An 18,672-nucleotide genomic window follows, 5' to 3' on the forward strand; every position below is an offset into this window, starting at 1 on the left:
GGCATTTTTGTTATTATTTTTATGTATTATACTCCTGAACCTCTTTGCAAACACTATGAGCCATTGTTATTGATTTTAAATGAAGTCTTTTTAAAATTTTGGTAAAGTATACATAGCACATTATTTATTATTTATCAATAGTCTTTTTATTAACCCATATATTTATTTTCTTCAGTTCTGTTCATTTACTATTACCCTTTTTTATTTACTTGTGGGATCATTCTCCTTCAGTCTAGAAAGTTTTAGTGGGGCTTATTGTAGTGTCCGTCTGCTATTGTTGAATTCTCTCTCTTTTTGGTTTATTTGAGAATGTGTTTCTATTCTCCCTCATTTTGCAATGTGTTTTCCCTGGGCTCAGTTCTCTGTTGCCATTTCTTTTTCAGCAGTTTTGAAATGCCAGAACATTGTCTTCATGCCTCAGTTGTTACTGTTACAAACATACTGTTATTTTTATTGTTCTTCTAAAAGAAATGTGTGTTCTTTTCTCTGTCTGCTTTTAAGATTTTGCCTTTATCTTTGGTTTTCTGCAAAGCCTCAGTATAGTTTTTCTTTGTATTTACCTTTTGATTTGTTGTGAGTTATTTGTTTTTCGTTTTTCTTGTTTTGTTTTGTTTTTGAGCTTTTGAATCTGAGAGTTGATTTTTTTCATCAATTTTAGAAACCTTTGGGCTATTCTTTCTTCAAATATTTCTGTCTTTTCTCTTCTCTAGTTTTGGAATTTTATTTAGATGTACACCTATCACTGGACTCTGCTCCACAAATTTCTTGTACTCTCCTTTATTTGTTATTGGTGTTTTCTACACTTTTATCTTTCTGTATTCATTTTGGATAGTTCTACATCAGTATTCTTCAGATTTAATATGTTTTTCTTCTGCTATCTCCATTTCATCCTTAAGACCATCCAATGCATCCTTATTTTGGATATTTATTTTGTAATTTTAGTATAACACATGATTATTTTTAGAGCATCAATTTTCTTTTGGATATCTTTGTCTTTTTACTCCTTTCATCTATTATTTTCCTGTATTTCCTTTCACATACTTAAAACAGCTATTTTAAAGAAACTTGACACTAATTCCAACATCTGGATCTGAGTGTCTGCTCCTATGAGCCATTTATTTTTGCTTTATTTCTTGATCACATTTTTTTGCTTCTTTATGTGTCTTTTAATTTTTATCCAAAGCTATACATTTTATATAAAATAAATGTAATGATATTGTTTATGTTATTTACCTCCCATTGACAAGTGTTTGCTCTTTCTTGATGTAATCAAGAAGTGAACTCAGATGGGTCTGGGTTGCACTTCTTTTTTTTTTTTTTTAATTTATTTTCAGCATAACAGTATTCATTGTTTTTCACCACACCCAGTGCTCCATGCAATCCGTGCCCTCCCTAATACCCACCACCTGGTTCCCCCAACCTCCCACCCCCCGCCCCTTCAAAACCCTCAGGTTGTTTTTCAGAGTCTGTAGTCTCTCATGGTTCACCTCCCCTTCCAATTTTGAGTTGGTCCACTTCTGGTTTCAAAAGTCTCAAGGTAGAGACCTTCTTGGGTTTTTATCAAGTACCTGGTTGGTCTCCTCTTCCACCATCCCAGAACACTCTGAGATTCATCCTGCTTTTCTGATGTTTTGATCTCTGCTCTTAAATCTCACCCCGAGTGACTTTGAAATATGTCAACTGTTTTGATGAGGATTCAGTTGTGTATTTGAAGTAAGATCCTTTTCTTACCAGGACTTTTTCTATGAGACTATAGGAACTTCCATTCCACTCTTAAGAAACTACTTATGCTCCAGCAGAGCACCCTCATTCTGCAGGGATTCAGAATTTTTCATGTTAGACATGCTTCCAAAAGTTTGTCTCACTTTTCTTTTCCTATCACATTCCTCTGTTCAGGCAAAGCCTGGCAAACATGACCAGTTAAGAAATGGCCAAAAACTATATGTTTGCGTAAAACAGGCTCTTCCCACTTTGGTTTAGTTCATTTAATCCCCTTTCTCCTCACAATTTCCAGTTCCTTTCAAAACACACACACACACACACACACACACACACACACACGAGTTTGTTGTTTTTCCAGTTTGCAGTAGGAATGTTGTTCTGTTCCATCCTATTCCATCATACTTGGAATGTTCCCATTCAAGTTTGTATCATCTTGCCATGCTTTAATTTTCTAAATAGAATTTATCTACCTGCAATGTACATTATACATTTATTTATTTACTTATTTAATAACTAACTTCCCTAGTAGAATGGAAAAACTTGAAAACAGGTACTTTGTCTCTTTTAAAATTTATTGTTTTATCTTCAGAATTTAGAATAGTGCCTAGTACGTATTTTCCAAATCAATGAATGAATAGTAGAATGCAGTGCAGCAATAAGAATAATATATACACTATCTCCCCCAAACTCCCTGGCTACAAGGTCAGAGGTAGCAAATGTTTCCTTATGTTCATTTTAAAACTTTCCATTTGTACATAAATTTCAGCTGGCAGATATTGCCAGTAATCTCACCTTTGATGACTTTTGTGTGTGTTGGACTTGCATTCCCAAAGGATAAGTCACTTTTAGCTTTCTACAGTGGATGTCTCTATTATTCCATAATCTTCATGAAGTGGCATGCACTTGCAGCTTCTCAATTTATTTTTATGTCTAATATAGTGATAAAATAGTAAATAGAATATTTTGATTAAAAATATAGAAAAAGAAAACAATTTTTATGGAAAGCTATTTTTACAAACTTATATTGATTCAATTTCTGTAAGGTAAAAAAATACATGTTATATATCTTAAGACATAATTTTGGATGGACCTGTAACACCATAGGTATTTTTAAAAGCAAAAGTAACTTAAACATATTGTAAATTTAAATAAGCACTTTAAGCACTTACTTTGTTTTTATTGTGTATAGATTGCAAAGAACCCCCTCCAAGAAGACAAACTGAAGTGTTGTCAGGTGCCTGGACTGCACAAACATATCCAGAGGGCACTCGGGCTACATATAAATGCCGACCTGGATTTAGAACTCTTGGAGCTATTATAATGGAATGCAAGAATGGAGAATGGGAGTCTCTTAATCCACTGAGGATATGTCGGGGTAAATAATTCATACATTTGTGAAATTTGTAAAAACTTTAGTTATGAAAATCCTGAGTGTTTGATATTGTAGCAGTATTAACTGAATTATATCACAACTGTCATTTAAATACAAAATCATATACCATCATTATTCTTAATAAGGTGTTGTAATCTTCTAAAATTTAAAAAAAACAACCATACAGATAAGTTTAATTTTAAAATGATAATTGACATTTTTCACTTTTGCACATCTTCAATTATGTCCACTGATATAATGTCAAATGTCATTTTTCTTGAACTCCTACATAAAATGTGTTTCTCCATGTTATGTAATAATATCATTATTTTTTTCATTTTAGAAAGGCCCTGTGGACCTCCTGGAGATACTCCTTTTGGTTCTTTCCAACTCGAAAGAGGAGAAGAGTTTGTATATGGTGCAAAGGTTGTTTACACATGTGATGAGGGGTATGTAGTCAATATTAAAAGAGGTTTATAATCGAAACAGTTATAATTTAGGTAGCAAATAAGAACTGTACTAATTAGTATTTTTAAGGTTACTTTATTTTTCTATGAGCATTTTTATAAGTACCATACAAGGAGTCTGAAAAATTAAACTATAATGGAAATGATTATATTTGGATACCAAGTTACCGCCTCAACATTGAAAAATTAAAATGAATTGTAATTACTCAGGTCGAGTGTAGTTATAAGAGGGCTAGAAAATAATATACATATAGATAAGAGTTTATTTCAACAAGTCCTGACTACATTCTATTATGTTCAGAGTATATGGGAGTTCAGTATGTCCTGGACAGAGGTAATGATAACAAAATCAGATTACATAGCACCTCCTTTGATAAAAGCTTAGAAAATTTAGAAGAAGCAAATATTTTACACTGATATAATAGTAACTACCGTCCTTTAAGTCTCCATGGTCTGCAAATTATTCTTGTCACACGGACCAAAAATGCTACTACATTCATAGTCATCCACTCTCTGTTCTCTAACCACCTACTGGATGTTCATGACTAATCTTAACACTATGATACCTCTTCAGTGTTCTTTATTTCTGTTATTCCCAGGCAGGTCAAAAATTGTTTTGAAGAAAGTTTCATACATGAGAAAAACAATATCATTACAATTTTATGATACATAAATATCAATAGGACCAAGAAATTACAAACTGAGGCCTCCTGGGTGGCTTATTCAATTAAGTAAGGGTCTGCCTTCAGTTCAGGTCATGCTCCGAGGTTCCTGGGATTGAGCTCAATGTGGGGCTCCCTGCTCAGCAGGAAGTCTGCTTCTTCCTTCCCTCTCTGCCCCTTCTTTTTGCTCTCTTGATCTCGCTCTCAAATAAATAAATAAATAAATACATTTTTTTAAAAGGGAAATTACAAATTGATTCTAATTATTTTCATTTATTTCTTGATTTGAGGCAATAAAATATAATATTTTAAAGCTTAGGCTTTGGAGTAAGCCTGCATTCCAAAACTCCACAACTCAGTAACTGTATTATCATTTTAATGACTCTTAACTCCCATTTCCTCAATTCCAGAAATAGAAACACAGCAGGTGCATCATAGGACTGGTGGAAGAAATGAATATGACACACACTGAAGCCCTTTGAAGAGTGCCTAAGATTTTGTTACCCAATAAGTCTTAGTTCTTATGAATTAGGCTCTCCTTGGCCACTACCTGAGGAAGATATTTCCAAGACTTTTTTAGCCCAACTTGCAATTATTACTGCTGGCTTTAATTACACATGACCAAATAGATTTCCAATTGCCTCACTCTTCACCTCTGAAATATCCCTCTCAATCCAGGCTAGTCTGGCACCTTTAGGTTCCACATTTGACCTGGCAAAAGGGATCAAAACTCAGGATACCTGGGTGGCTCAGTCGGTTAAGCATCTACCTACCCGCTTAGATCATGATCCCAGGGTCCTGGGATCGAGCCCCAAGTGGGGCTTCCTGTTCAGCAAGGATCCAGCTTCCCCCTCTGCCTACCATAGACCCTGCTTGTGCTCTCACACTCTCTATTTCTCTCTTCCTCTCTCTCTTTCTGGTAAATAAATAAAATCTTCAAAAAAAAAAAAAAAGAAGAAGAAGAAGAAGAAAAAGAAGAAGAAGGGATCAAAACTCATAGACTCCTTCTACTAGATTCCCTAAATCTCAGTAATAAAAAATATTTATAATTTGATAAAAGAAATTTTCCACATATTAACCTCTGCTCTGTCTCTGCCTAATTCATCGTTGCTTCCTTCTGCTTGTGTAAATTACGGGTAAACTCTGCTAGAGACTCTCTAAAAGTAACAATCTCCACCGTTCACCTTGGGCCTCCAAAAAGGACTAGATATTCATCAGTGAATTAAAAGTTCTTGGACCTTACAAATAAGCAAGCATCATTATTTTATGCTATTTTTATATTTTTGAGGGATTATTTTACCTGTCTGAAGGATTGTAACTCTTTTGACCCAGCTGTGGAATCAGTGTAGAATGACTTTACTATGCCTATTGTTCTGCCAGTCAACTGACCCTCTTTTGATCCCTTGTCCTCATCCAGTTTTCTCTTCTGAATATGAATTAAGCTTAATACTAGCCACTTATCAGGATATTCAACATGTATATCCAGTTTCAGTATCCTAGAGGTGGGTAGTTTTAAGGAAGCATTCTACAAAAAGTTTTTCTGGTATTTTGCCTTTCTGGGTTTGCAGAAACATGAGCTGTTACTTTTCCCCAACCACATTTGGACAATCTCTTTTTCTTCCCTCTTTCCCTATATATATGGGCCTTAGGCAGTTTTGTGTAGCATTTTGCAGAATTCCTGAAAGAGCTTTGGGGAAATGGGTGGGTTTCCAGTGTAGATGGAAAATGTTAAGTAGGAAATATACTTTCCATGTTGGAAGGGGTTACAAGGAAAGGAGACAGAGAAGGAATTTTAATAGCCAATTGTTTTTCTTTATATAACAGAGTCGTAGAGTAAATATTTGACTTCAAGTTCTGTGACTCTCATTGAATCTGTTGAAATGTTTTCTTCTTTTAGAAAGTTAGGAACAAATCAATAACATTCAAATAAAGCTTATTTTTTGAGGGAGAAAGTTTTTCTTTTCTTGTGTAATGGGTGAAACAATCCTTATACGCAGATAAAGGAAATAATTGTCTAGGTATAATTATCTAGAAGTTTATGAAAATTCTGTTCTCAAAATTATCTCCCTTGGGTTTATCAAAATGCTGTCATTATTTTGTTTTTGAGAAAAAGCTTTTTACCTCTGGCTGTTCACTGTAATATTAAGAAGGATGTTTTACCTTGATCTAAAGCATCTGGTAATGATTGTACATTTTGCATCTGTCCCAAGGATATCTCATTCAAGTAAAGCATTTTAGATTTTTAAGGATGGGCTTAATGTGTTACCACAGTTAGATAAATTTGACATTTATCTAACTGACAATATACAGACTTGTCTCGATGAATTACACTCTGGAAAAAGTTAATTAATTAAAAATAATAAAAATTTTAAAATAAAAAATAAACCACATGCTAAGAAATTTGGGCTAGTGCTATCCTTGAAATCCAAAATGTTTCACAAATATCGTAATTGTGGAGGGTAGGAATATAGAACAAAACTGGAGGAAGGGTAACATATTGTTAGCTCTTGATTACTACCATATTTCTGGTTTTTGGTTTGGGTTCAAGGAGGTTATAACATTGTTCAGTGTAACTAATTGACTGACTCAGTGAAAAGATAAAAGGATATTGTGCACAAAATCATAATGAGTTTGTGTTATGAACCAAGGATTATGATTATTCCAAGTCCATGTGCCTGAGGACTTGAGGGCCTTTCTTAAGTAAAAAAGAAGCTTAAGAAAAAAGAAAAGAAATTTAAGAAAGAGAGAAAGAAATTTAAGAAAAAGAAAGAGAAAAAAAGAAAGAAAAAGAAAACAAAGAGGAGGGGAGGGAGAGAGGGAAGATGGAAGGGAGAAAGGATGGAAGGAAAGAAAGAAGGAAGGAAATACATATGCTGTTAATTTTCTCTGAAATGGAGTTTCTGGACATTCCGAATGGTATCAAAATTGCATATAAATACACATTAGCTCACCACTCTGTTATTTTTTATTTTCAGGTATCGGTTGCTTGGTAGGATTAATTTCCGTGAGTGTGAACCAGATGGATGGTCCAATGATATTCCTCTTTGTGAAGGTATTTGTAAAATAGATTTATCAATATATTCAAATATCAAAGATTTTTTGAGATGTCTTACATTAAAATATCCTTAAAGTTTGTAATTAAATATTTTTTACTTAAAGTATTTTTGTTGCTTCTAATATAGTACAGAATGGATACCTAGGCATTATTTTGTGTTTCATTAACCAAATACGAATACAGACTCATCTAATCTAATAGTCTAAGTATTTGAGATTAGAGAATCTAAAACCTATTTTCTTTTCCTTTTGGAGTCTAACCACTAGAAAAAAACACAAGTATCAGAATTTCAGCTTTATTAATGAAGATTTTCTCACCCAATAACCACACAAATGCAAGGATCTCTGGTAACAGCTGAAGTGAAGAACATGATTTAGACATTTCTCCCCTCTTGTGTGACAAGGAAGATTTTTCTGTGGTCTTAGTCTTATTGAAAAGAGATGGGAAGTGAGGGAGAGCTCTGCTTTTTCTTAGTGACTCATAAATCAAAGAGTGAGAATGAGAAAATGTAGATCCTGTTTCCAAATTTTGAGCTAGTAATCCCACTCTCTAGTCATCATGGAAATAAGAGAAATGAGTCAGAATAGTCTTTCTTAGTTCCATGCTGAGGAATAAGTCAAGAGGGAAAGGGAAGGAGGAGTAACAGAGGAAAGGAGATAGGAAGGAAGGAAGACGGGGAGGGGGGAGGGGGAGGAGGAGAACCATGAGGAGGAGGGGAGACAGGGCAAGGAGGAGGAAAAAGAAATGGGATCACCCAAAAATCCTGTTATCTAAAGAAGAGAATGAAAGATCTTTCATCTATGGAAATGTGGAATGAAGATCTAAATGCTTTAAGGAATTTCTAAGCTGGGGGGCTCCTGGGTGGCTCAGTAGGTTAAAGCCTCTGCCTTCAGCTCAGGTCATGATCCCAGGGTCCTGGGATGGAGCCCTGCATCGGGCTCTCTGCTCAGTGGGGAGCCTGCTTCCCCCTCTCTCTCTGCCTGCCTCTCTGCCTACTTGTGATCTTTGTCAAGTAAATAAATAAAATCTTTAAAAAAAAAAAAAAAAGAAAGAAAGAAATTTCTAAGCTGCAATCACCTGAGGTGTTTATTTAAAGCTGAAAATTTTGGTTACTAAAAACCTACTAAACCAGTATCTCTTGGATAATAGGGCAGGGAGACAGGGAGATAACCATAGAATTTCCATTTTAATTCTATCCTGGATGATCACACTATAAAATCAAGTTAAAATGGCATAACCTAAGAGATATTGGAAAATATTAAGTAAAATCAAAAGGATTACTCAAATTACTTTGAGCACTGACATGGAAAAGGAAGGAAAATTAAGTACTATTTGTCTATTGAAGTAAATAGAATCAGAAAGTTTGCTTCTATACCTTTTAGGAATACAGCATTATATTATTCTGGAGTTTAGGTGAAAATTTTTGTTTAATTATCCCAAGCTTTATATTTTTCAATTATTTAAGAAACACTTGTTTGTTAACTATAACAATGTAAACTGTCATTCAAAGAAGTAATTTTCTTTGTCCATTCTCACAGAAAAGAATGAGAGAGAAGCTTATTGTTTTTTTAACTTAACTAGCCTTTATATCCAACAGTTTTATCAAATGCTTCTTTAAAAAAATTAAGTAATTTCCCCAATCTTACTTTGCTGATGATCTTACCCATCTATGTGAATATATACATACATTTCATAGTAAAGTTGTTAAATTCTATTAGGAAAAATTATATTTATTTTTTTCAGTTGTTAAGTGTTTACCAGTGACAGAACCAGAGAATGGGAGACTTACCAGTACCGCATTGGAACAAGACCAAGACTATACTTTTGGACAAGTAGTACATTTTCACTGTAACTCAGGCTTCAAGCTTGATGGGCCTGCAGAAATCCATTGCTCAGCAAATGGTGTTTGGAGTGGAGAAACACCAAAATGTGTGGGTAAGATGCATTTACTGTTCATGGGATTGATTTTAGTTTTTCTCATGAAAATATGCATTCTCAAATATTGTGCATCCTTAAGAATATGAATAACACTAATACCTAATATTTTTTGAGCACTTACTATTTGCCAGTAATTGATCCAAGTTCTTTACATATATCATTCCATGTTACTTTCAAAATGTCTGTGATTTATGCACTATACTCTGTTTTATAATCAAGGAAACTGTGGTGCAAAAAAGTTAAATCCCATGACCAAGGTTATCATGGTATAAATGACAGAGTTAAGAGTCAAACCTTGATCATCTGAAACCAAAGTCTGTGGTCTTAACCAAAATTAAATTATGATTGGTTTTCATGCTCAAATAGAAGAGTGGTCTGCACAAGTACGGGAGGGCAATTTTTAATATTAATTAATAATATTAATAAAATTTAATATGGTCCTACTGGTCAGCAATTTTTTATATTGGCCTATAGAATAGACTTTCTTTTAATTTGAAAGGTGAAAAATTCATTATTTATTTCCACTGAGGAATCGCAATGACCTTCTGTGCTTGAATAACACTTCTAGAAAAGGATCCTGGTTTATATATACACTGCAGGTTTAGATAAGTATGTGGAACTGAATTGCATCCACTAAATAAATTTTTGCCTTTTAAAAAAAGTTCTATAGTAAACTGCAAGTCAAGATTTCTTTAGTTATGATACTGCTAACCGGTATATCATGACCAGTTTGATGACTGGGGCTTTTGTAATGAAACATTATGGTCGATTTATTTAAAAGTGCCATACTTCATTTTACCAGTACTTGTGCAAAAGAAATTTCTGCCATATTTATTTTTTAACATTATCTAAAATCTCTTGATTATTTTCACTGTCTTAGTCTAGCTATCCAACAGTGAGATGCAGAGAAAAGCATCCTCTTCTTCAAAACTCTTTCTAACAAAACTAGTTCCTCAAATCAGTGATGGTAAACCTATTTATATTCAGCACAGCAAATCCTATATGTTCTAGAGGTTCGCAGACAGGGTTTCCTTCTTAAAACTTAACTTCTGTGGTTAGTGAAACTTTCCTGGAATAACTGAGGTATATTATTCAAATGAAGTTGAGGAAGGGGAAAGCATACCAGTCATGGGAACACACAGAGAGGAAAGTACAAATACAAGGACCCTTTTGTGAATATGAGTCTCCACTGTTGTCATGTGCTTGGGGGTATGTAGGATGCAAGTAGGGGTAAGTCAGTGATGGAACTGAAGATAGGCCAGTAGAAGGTTCTAAAGTGCTCCATGTCATGCTGACAAGTTTGGCTTTTACTCAGACTGAATTGGAAATCAATGGAAGATTTTAAATGGAGCAATGAAGGGACAAGAAAAAGGCCATTAAGTTACAAACAGGAAAACAGATTAGAAAGATGGGAAAATTGGATTTGGGAAATTAGTTACTGTTGCTATAATGCCAGGGGGAAATGTTTGAGAGAAGATGGGGTCAAAGATGATGGCCAGTTTTTGTTTTTTGGTTTTTGGGGGTTTTTTTAGACAGAAAATTTGAATGGATAGTGATGCTGCAAAAAACAAGTCAGTTACTTTTCAACGATGTTAGAAATTTGTGATTGGTTGCCTGATCTACCTAATGGAAACAGAATGTGTGTCTAAATATAACTATGTCTTTGACAAGATCATTTAATATATAACAAACATTTTGGAACTTAATCCCTTCTATTTAGAAATTTCCTGCCAAAAGCCAGAAATTGCAAATGGACAGTCTTCTTCTTTGAAGCAAGTTTACAAGGAAAATGAACGACTTCAATATAAATGTAACAGTGGTTATGAATACAGTGATAGAGGAGATGCTGTATGTACTAAATCTGGGTGGACTCCAAGTCCTTCATGTAAAGGTGATGTTATATTTTTCTATACATTTTGCCCTATAGTTTGTAAGTTGTTTTCATTCATATACTCCTTATAGTTAAGCAGTTTATTTTTTCTCACAGTGGAGTATTAATGTTTATAGAAATCAACGATTATAAAGACAATATACTTAACATTTTTTGTGCAGTTCCCATTTTGAGATCAATTAGTATAATTCTCTCATTCTCAAGACAGAGATAAAAGGATGAGAGACATTTAATAGCTCATTAAGTAGTTGGTCTGTGGTCAAAAAGCAAGTCTAGAGCAGAGCCAGTGTTGTAATGGGCTTCCTAATTCCTGAGTATATACACCTCCCAGATTGTTCTTGTAAACCCCAGAATTTTGCTTTAAAAAGTAAATTTTATTAATACCAGATGAGGAAACCCTCCATTGACAATGGCATTAAGTGGAAGTACCTGGAGATTTCATTAACCATAGGCCTAATATGAATCAACAGTGATGATGATATTGGGGGAAAAAAACAAAAACAAAAACTCTTTTAGGCTTCGGAATGGAAAGATGTTGTGCAGAGCTAGAATCCATCTCAACTGTTTGGTGCCCACCAAAAGTTATGTCTGGAATATTGTGTTCTGCTTAGCCTACCTCATTTTAAAAGGGGTGGTTTCAAAACCATGACCTAAAAGAGAGAATGTAGAGAGTTGAGTTAAGAAATCATATCATGAGAAGAATAGCAAGAAGATACAGCTATAGCATGGTAACAACTGTGTTTAAATATTTGCACACATTTATGGAAAAGAGTGAGTCAACTGCTGTTGAGGGCTGCAGCAGTGAGTGAAACAAGTAACATAAAATCAGAGGTCGAGTGCCTTTCTAAAAGGGTGAGTTTTACATATATTGTCATACTGTGGGCCAGGGTGGGTGGGGAGATGGTAAAAAGAGTTGAACTCTTAAGAGCCCTCTGAACTTTTAATCATATGATTCATAATTACATGTAAACCTTTTCAATGATCCTCTTCTACAAAAACTAGAGTTGGCTTTTGAGTTGATTTTATTCTTTAAAAAAATTTTTGGTTGACTTTTTCTAATTTTAAGTAAGTTCTACACCCAATATGGGGCTTGAACTCACAACCCTGAGATCAAGTATCACATACTCTGCTGACTGAACCAGCCAGGAACCCCCTCCCCCACAAGAAAAAAAATGGTTGAGTTCACAAACAGCTCCTTGGAAAATATACCCTCCTGCAATTGAGCAACCTCCATTTTCAGGCATTATTAAGAAAATATTTTATGAAGAGGTTAATGAACACAGAACAATGATCACTCACACTAGATCCATGTTCAGCTGTTGGTGTGTGGCGTCCGGCTGTTTGTCTTCACAGCATTCATGGTTCCTACACAAAGAACATGGGTGCACAAGTCCTCTGGCATTAACTTCTGTCACATGCTTTACTTCCAGAGCCCCACCAAAATATTAGATACTTAAGTTATCTATCCAGTCATCAAAATATAATTTATAAACCACTTGTTTTGGATCAGTCCCCTTGTCCTGTATAAATATTAGAATAAATCATCATTCCAAGTGTCAATGAACATTAGACTAAATCATCATTCCAGGTTTCAATGAAGTTACCTACTTTAAAGTAAGACCTCAGAATCTGAATCCAATTTTATTTTGACATAAGTTAATTTTCTATTTATGCTCACTTCCAATGTATGTCTGAAGGTATTCTGTTCATTATATTCACTGTAAGAACCACGGATAGAGACATCATCTTTTTTCTCTTTTAAATTAAGCCATTTATTTTTATCTTATTCATTTTTTTTAAAGATTTTATTTATTTATTTGACAGACAGAGGTCACAAGTAGGCAGAGAGGCAGGCAGAGAAAGAGGAGGAAGCAGGCTCCCTGCTGAGCAGAGAGCCGGATGTGGGGCTCAATCCCAGGACCCTGAGATCATGACCTGAGCCGAAAGCAGAGGCTTTAACCCACTGAGCCACCCAGGCGCCCCTAGAGACATCATCTTTCCATGGCTTTCCCTAATCACTGCTGCTATGGAGAAGAGAACATTAAAAAAAAAAAAAATCACAGAATGGCTTTTTAAACTTCCTCCCTGAAGGGAAACATGTTACTTTACACTTATTTCATTGTCCTATGCAAATCATAGGGCATGTCTATTTCAAATGGGTAGAGATATGCAGTCCTACTAAGTGTCTGGAAAGGAGAGTCCTGGAATATTTTTAAAGAGTCTGAATGAAAACCACAGACGTCAAGGCAGTTGAAGAACAGTTGGAAAGAATAGTCGAAGTGGTATGTCATGAATTTATTGCCGTATATGAAATATCATGATGTATGTGATAATGTGGAGAAAGAGGTTTAAAGAGTCTGCATGGCTCCGTTGGTTAAGCATCTCCTTTGGCTCAGGTCATGATCCTGGAGTCCCAGGATGGAGTCCTAAGTCGAGCTCCCCATGCAGCAGGGAATCTGCTTCTCCCTCTGACCCTTCCCTCTCTCGTGCTTTCTCTCTCTTACTCTGTCACTCTCAAATAAATAAAATCATAAAAGAGAGAGAGAGAGAGAAAAGTCTAAGGGGCACAGATATATCAGATGAGAGATATAGTGGTGGGACATGAGTGATATGGTGGGAAGAATATGAGATTATTTTAATCCCTTTTGTGCTATGACATGGACAAAAAAAATAACATCCAGCTTCTTTTATTTTTATGTACGTGATTATTTTAATGAGTGGTGATTTCAACATTATCCACATGTCCTTATATCTTTTTCAGAAGTAGTATGTGGTCCTCCTTATATTCCAAATGGTGACTACACACCAAAAGCCCTCCAATACAGAACTGGAAATGAAATCACATATTCCTGTAAAAATGGCTTTTATCCAACTGGTGAAAATAAAGCAAGATGTTCTGGTAAACACTGGCAACCTTCTCCAAAATGTTCTTGTAAGTTCCATTCATATCTTGACCTACTTTTTTTTTTTTAAGATTTTATTTATTTATTTGACAGACAAAGATCACAAGCAGGCAGAGAGGCAGGCAGAGAGAGAGAGGAGAAAAGCAGGCTCCCCACGGAGCAGAGAGAGCCCAATGTGGGGCTTGATCCCAGGACCCTGGGATCATAACCTGAGCCGAAGGCAGAGGCTTTAACCCACTGAGCCACCCAGGTGCCCCTTGACCTACTTTTTAATTCTGAAATTACTGTCTCTTAAACAACAACAAAAATGGGGACACAATAAATCCAAATATTTGCCTTACCCTGTAGGTAAAGCAGAGGCTTCAGAGATATTCTTTTCTCTTCAAAATAGACAATTTTAAGCAGGATGAAAAACATGGTTTTGAATATTAAAAATTCTTTACTTTTTGCTATTTAATGTTAAATATGCATGTGTATGAACATAAATTCCTCTAATGTAATTTTAACATCTGAACTAAAAAATTTGGTAAGACTAGAATGTATTATTTATTTCGGTGTAACAAATTCCCCTCAAAATACAGTGTCTTCAAACAACAAACTTCTATCATCTCCAAGTTTCTCTCAGTCAGGAATTTGGGAGTGACTTACCTAGCTACTTTTGAGCCAGACACTTCTTGTGTTGTAGTCAGAATGTTGACCTAGGCTACAGTCACCTGATGGCTTGTCTGGGCTACAGGATCTGCCTTCAAGATGGCTCACTCATCAGGTTTTTGGCAGGAAGCCTCAATATCTTACCGCATGGTCATCTCCATAGTCTACTTGAACAGCAGCTAACTTTCTCCAGAGCTCATGATCTGAGAGAGGGAACCCTCAAACCATTTATGAACTAGTCACACATTGTCCCTTTAACCATATCTGGTCTCTAGAAGGGAGTGTCTAAGTCTAGCATACTCAAGGGAAAGAGAATTAGACTCAACATTTTGGAGGGAGGAAAAGACATTGTGGAATTTTCTAAAGCCATCCCACGTAACAAAATGACATTCAATTCAACAAGGTACTGTGTTTTATTTTTGGAGATGTTTCCTCTGCCATTTCTTTACATATCGCAGTTGGTTGTAAAGGTATACGATACTTAAACTGGATAATACATGAATAAAAAAATGTCATGATACAAATAATAGGTCACCGGTCTCAATATTAATTCTAGGTATAAGTCCTGAGTGAATCTTCAAATTAAAAACCCTGAAAGAAGATCCCATCATCACTATGAAACAGACTTTAATGTATAAAACAATTATAATGAAAATATTGGTTGATAGATTGAAATATACTTGACATATAATTTTATCTTAGTTTTAAGTATGCAACATGATTTGATATTTGTACATACTGTGAAATAATTACAAACACAATTCTAGTTAAATCCATCACCACACGTAGTTACAAATTTTTTTTCCTTTTGAGAAAAACGTTTAAGATCTACTCTCTTAACAACTTTCAAATATACAATGTTATTGTATATTTGAAATACTTTTCAAATATACAATATATCTGATATATTAATATCAAATTAATATATAGTTGTTAATACTCCAGTATTAACAACCGGAGTCACCATGCTGCACATTACATCCCCATAATTTAATTATTTTATTCCAGGAAGATTGTACATTTTTATTCCCTCTGCGCATTTCTGCCACCCCCATGCCTTGCCTCGAGCAACCACCATCCTATTCTCTTTATCTAAAAATTTGGTATATTCAAATTCCAAATATAGCTCATATGGTATTTTTCTTTGTCTGCTTTATTTCACTTAGCATAATGCCCTCAAAGTCCACTCATGTCATCACAAACGGCAATATTTCCTTCTTCTTTTGGCTGAATAGTTTATATATATATATATATACACACACACATATATATACACACACACACACACATACATACACACACATATATATACACATGTGTGTGTGTATAATATGTAAATGTAAATGTAATATATATGTAAATATAAATGTATGTATAAAAATGTATATGTAAAAATATATAAATGTATGTATAAAAATATGTAAATATAAATATAAAAGTAAATGTAATATATAAATATAAATGTAACATATATATATATTACATTTTCCTTATGCACTCATCCAGCAATGGACAGCTTCCATATCTTGGCTCTTATAAATAATGTAGCAGAGAACATGGGGTACATATATCTTTTTGAGTTAGTGTTTTCCTTTCTTTCAAATAAATACCCAGAAGTAGAATTGCTGGATTATATGGTAGTTCTATTAATTACTTGAGAAATCATACTGTTCCCATAGTGGCTCCACCAATCTACATTCCCACTAACAGTGCAGAAAAGTTCCCCTTCTCTACATCCTCACCAACACTTCTTATTTTTTTCTTTTTGTTGACAGCCGTTTTAACAAGTATGAATTAATATCTGATTGTGATCTTTTGTTGTTGTTGTTGTTGTTATTGAATTGTATGAGTTTTTAAAGTATTTACCCCTTATCAGATAAATGATTTGCAAATATTTTCTCCTATTCAATAGGTTGCTTTTTCAGTTTGTTGACGGTTTCCTTTGTTATGCAGAAGTTTCTAGTTTAATGCAGTCCCACTTGTTTAGTTTTGCCTGGTCGCCTTTGCTTTTGGTGTCAAATCTAAAAAATAATTGCCAAGACCAATGTCAAAGAGCTTATCCCCTACCTTTTCATCTAGGAGTTATATGGTTTCAGGTCTTACATTCAACTCTTTAATCCATTCTGTGTTAGTTTTGGTATGTGGTGTAGATGGTGGTCTAGATTCATTCTTCTGCATGTGGCTGTCCACTATTCTCAACAGCGTTTATTGAAGAGACTGTCCTCTCCCCACTGTATGTTCTTGGCTTCTTTGTCATAAACTCTCTGATCTTACCTGCATGAGTTTATTTCTAGGCTCTCTATTCTGTTCTATTGAGCTATGTGTCTGCTATTAGGCCAATACCATACTTGGTAACTTTGTAATATAGTTTGAAACCAAGAAGTATGATGCCTCCAGCTTTGTTCTTTCTCAAGATTTCTTTGACTCTTTGGATTCTTTTGTGGTTCCAAACAAATTTTAGGGTTGGTTGTTCTATTTCTGTGAAAAATGTCATTGGAATTTTGATAGGAATTGCATTGAATCTATAGATTGCTTGGAGTGGTATGGACATTATAATAATATTAACCCTTCCAAACCATGAACATGGACTACCTTTCATTTATTTGTGTCTTTGATTTATTTCATCATTGTCTTCTAGTTTCAGGGTACAGATCTTTCACCTCCTTGGATACATTTATTCCTAGATATTTTATCCTTTTGATGCTATTTTAAATGGGATTGTTTTAGTAACTTCTCTTTCTGATAGTTTATCATTAGTGTATAGAAACACACCACATTTTTGTACATTGATCTTGTATCCTGCAACTTCACTGAGTTCGTTTATTAATTCAAACAAGTTTTGGTGGTGTTTTTAGGGTTTTTCGTGTATAATATCACATCATCTGAAAATAGTGAAAGTTTTACATCTTCTTTTCTGAGTGGATGCCTTTTATTTATTTTTCTTGCCTAATTACTCTAGCTAAGACTTCTAACACTATGTTCAAAAAAAAGTTGTGAGAGGAAGCATTCCTATCTTGTTCCTGATCTTAGAGGAAAAGTTTTGCTATTGAATGTAACGTTGGTGTGAGCTGGTCATATATAGGTTTTATACATTGAGAGGTATGTTCCCTCTACACCCACTTTGTTAAGAGTTTCATCATAAAAGTTATTGAATTTTATCAAATGCATTTTGTGCAGCTATTGAGATGATCATAGGATTTTTATTCTTCATTTTGTTAATGTGATGTATCACATTGATTTGTGGATATTGAACCATCCTTGCATCCCTGAAATGAATCCTACTTGATCCAAGTGTATTATCCATTTAATGTATTGTTGAATTCAGTTTGCTAATACTTTGTTGAAGATTTTTACACCTATGTTTTTCAGGTATTGGCCTGTAATTTTCTTTTCTTCTGGTGTCTTTCTCTGGTTTTGGTGTCAGGGTAATGCTGGTCTCATAAAATGACTTTGGAAGTGTTCCCTCGTTTTCTATATTTCTGAAGAGTTAGAAAAGGATTGGAATTAATCTTTTCTAAATGTTGGTAGAACTCACCAGTGAAGCCATCTGGTCTTGGACTTTTGTTTTTTGGGAAGTTTTTGATTACTGATTTAATCTCTTTGTTAGTAATTGGTCTTTCAAATTTTCTATTTCTTCATGATTCAGTCTTGGTAGGTTGTATAGCTCTAGGAGTTTACCCATCTCTTCTATGTTGTCCAATTTATTGGTGTATAATCATTCATAGTAATCTTTTATGAGCCTTTATATTTCTCTGATATCAGTTGTATGTATCCTCCTATAAGATCCTGGACTTAGGTCAAAGTATGAGTACAGACAGATGAGAAATATTTTTAAAATTAGTGAATATTTGGGGTCTCTGAGGGGCCTCAGTTTGTTAAGTATCTGACTCATTATTTCAGCTCAGGGCTTGATATCAGGGTCATGAATTCAGACCCCACACTGGGCCCCATGCTGGGTGTGGAGCCTACTTTAAAAAAAAATAGTGAATATTTTAATCTATTTTGAGACCA

General features: G+C 34.5%; 1 protein-coding gene across 1 annotated transcript in view; it reads left to right on the plus strand.

Annotated features, from left to right (window-relative positions):
* LOC308355510 (complement factor H-like) overlaps positions 1–18,672 on the plus strand; it is a 76,157-nt gene that overhangs the window by 15,851 nt on the left and 41,634 nt on the right. Inside the window, exons 2-7 of the mRNA XM_080823776.1 lie at positions 2,912–3,097; positions 3,438–3,543; positions 7,199–7,275; positions 9,022–9,213; positions 10,937–11,107; positions 13,869–14,039. Coding sequence (XP_080679902.1) covers positions 2,912–3,097; positions 3,438–3,543; positions 7,199–7,275; positions 9,022–9,213; positions 10,937–11,107; positions 13,869–14,039 — 903 coding nt within the window. The remainder of the gene's footprint in view (positions 1–2,911; positions 3,098–3,437; positions 3,544–7,198; positions 7,276–9,021; positions 9,214–10,936; positions 11,108–13,868; positions 14,040–18,672) is intronic.

This window comes from Martes martes (genome assembly GCF_963455335.1).
Source record: "Martes martes genome assembly, chromosome: 15".
In the NCBI taxonomy this organism is placed as follows: domain Eukaryota; kingdom Metazoa; phylum Chordata; class Mammalia; order Carnivora; family Mustelidae; genus Martes; species Martes martes.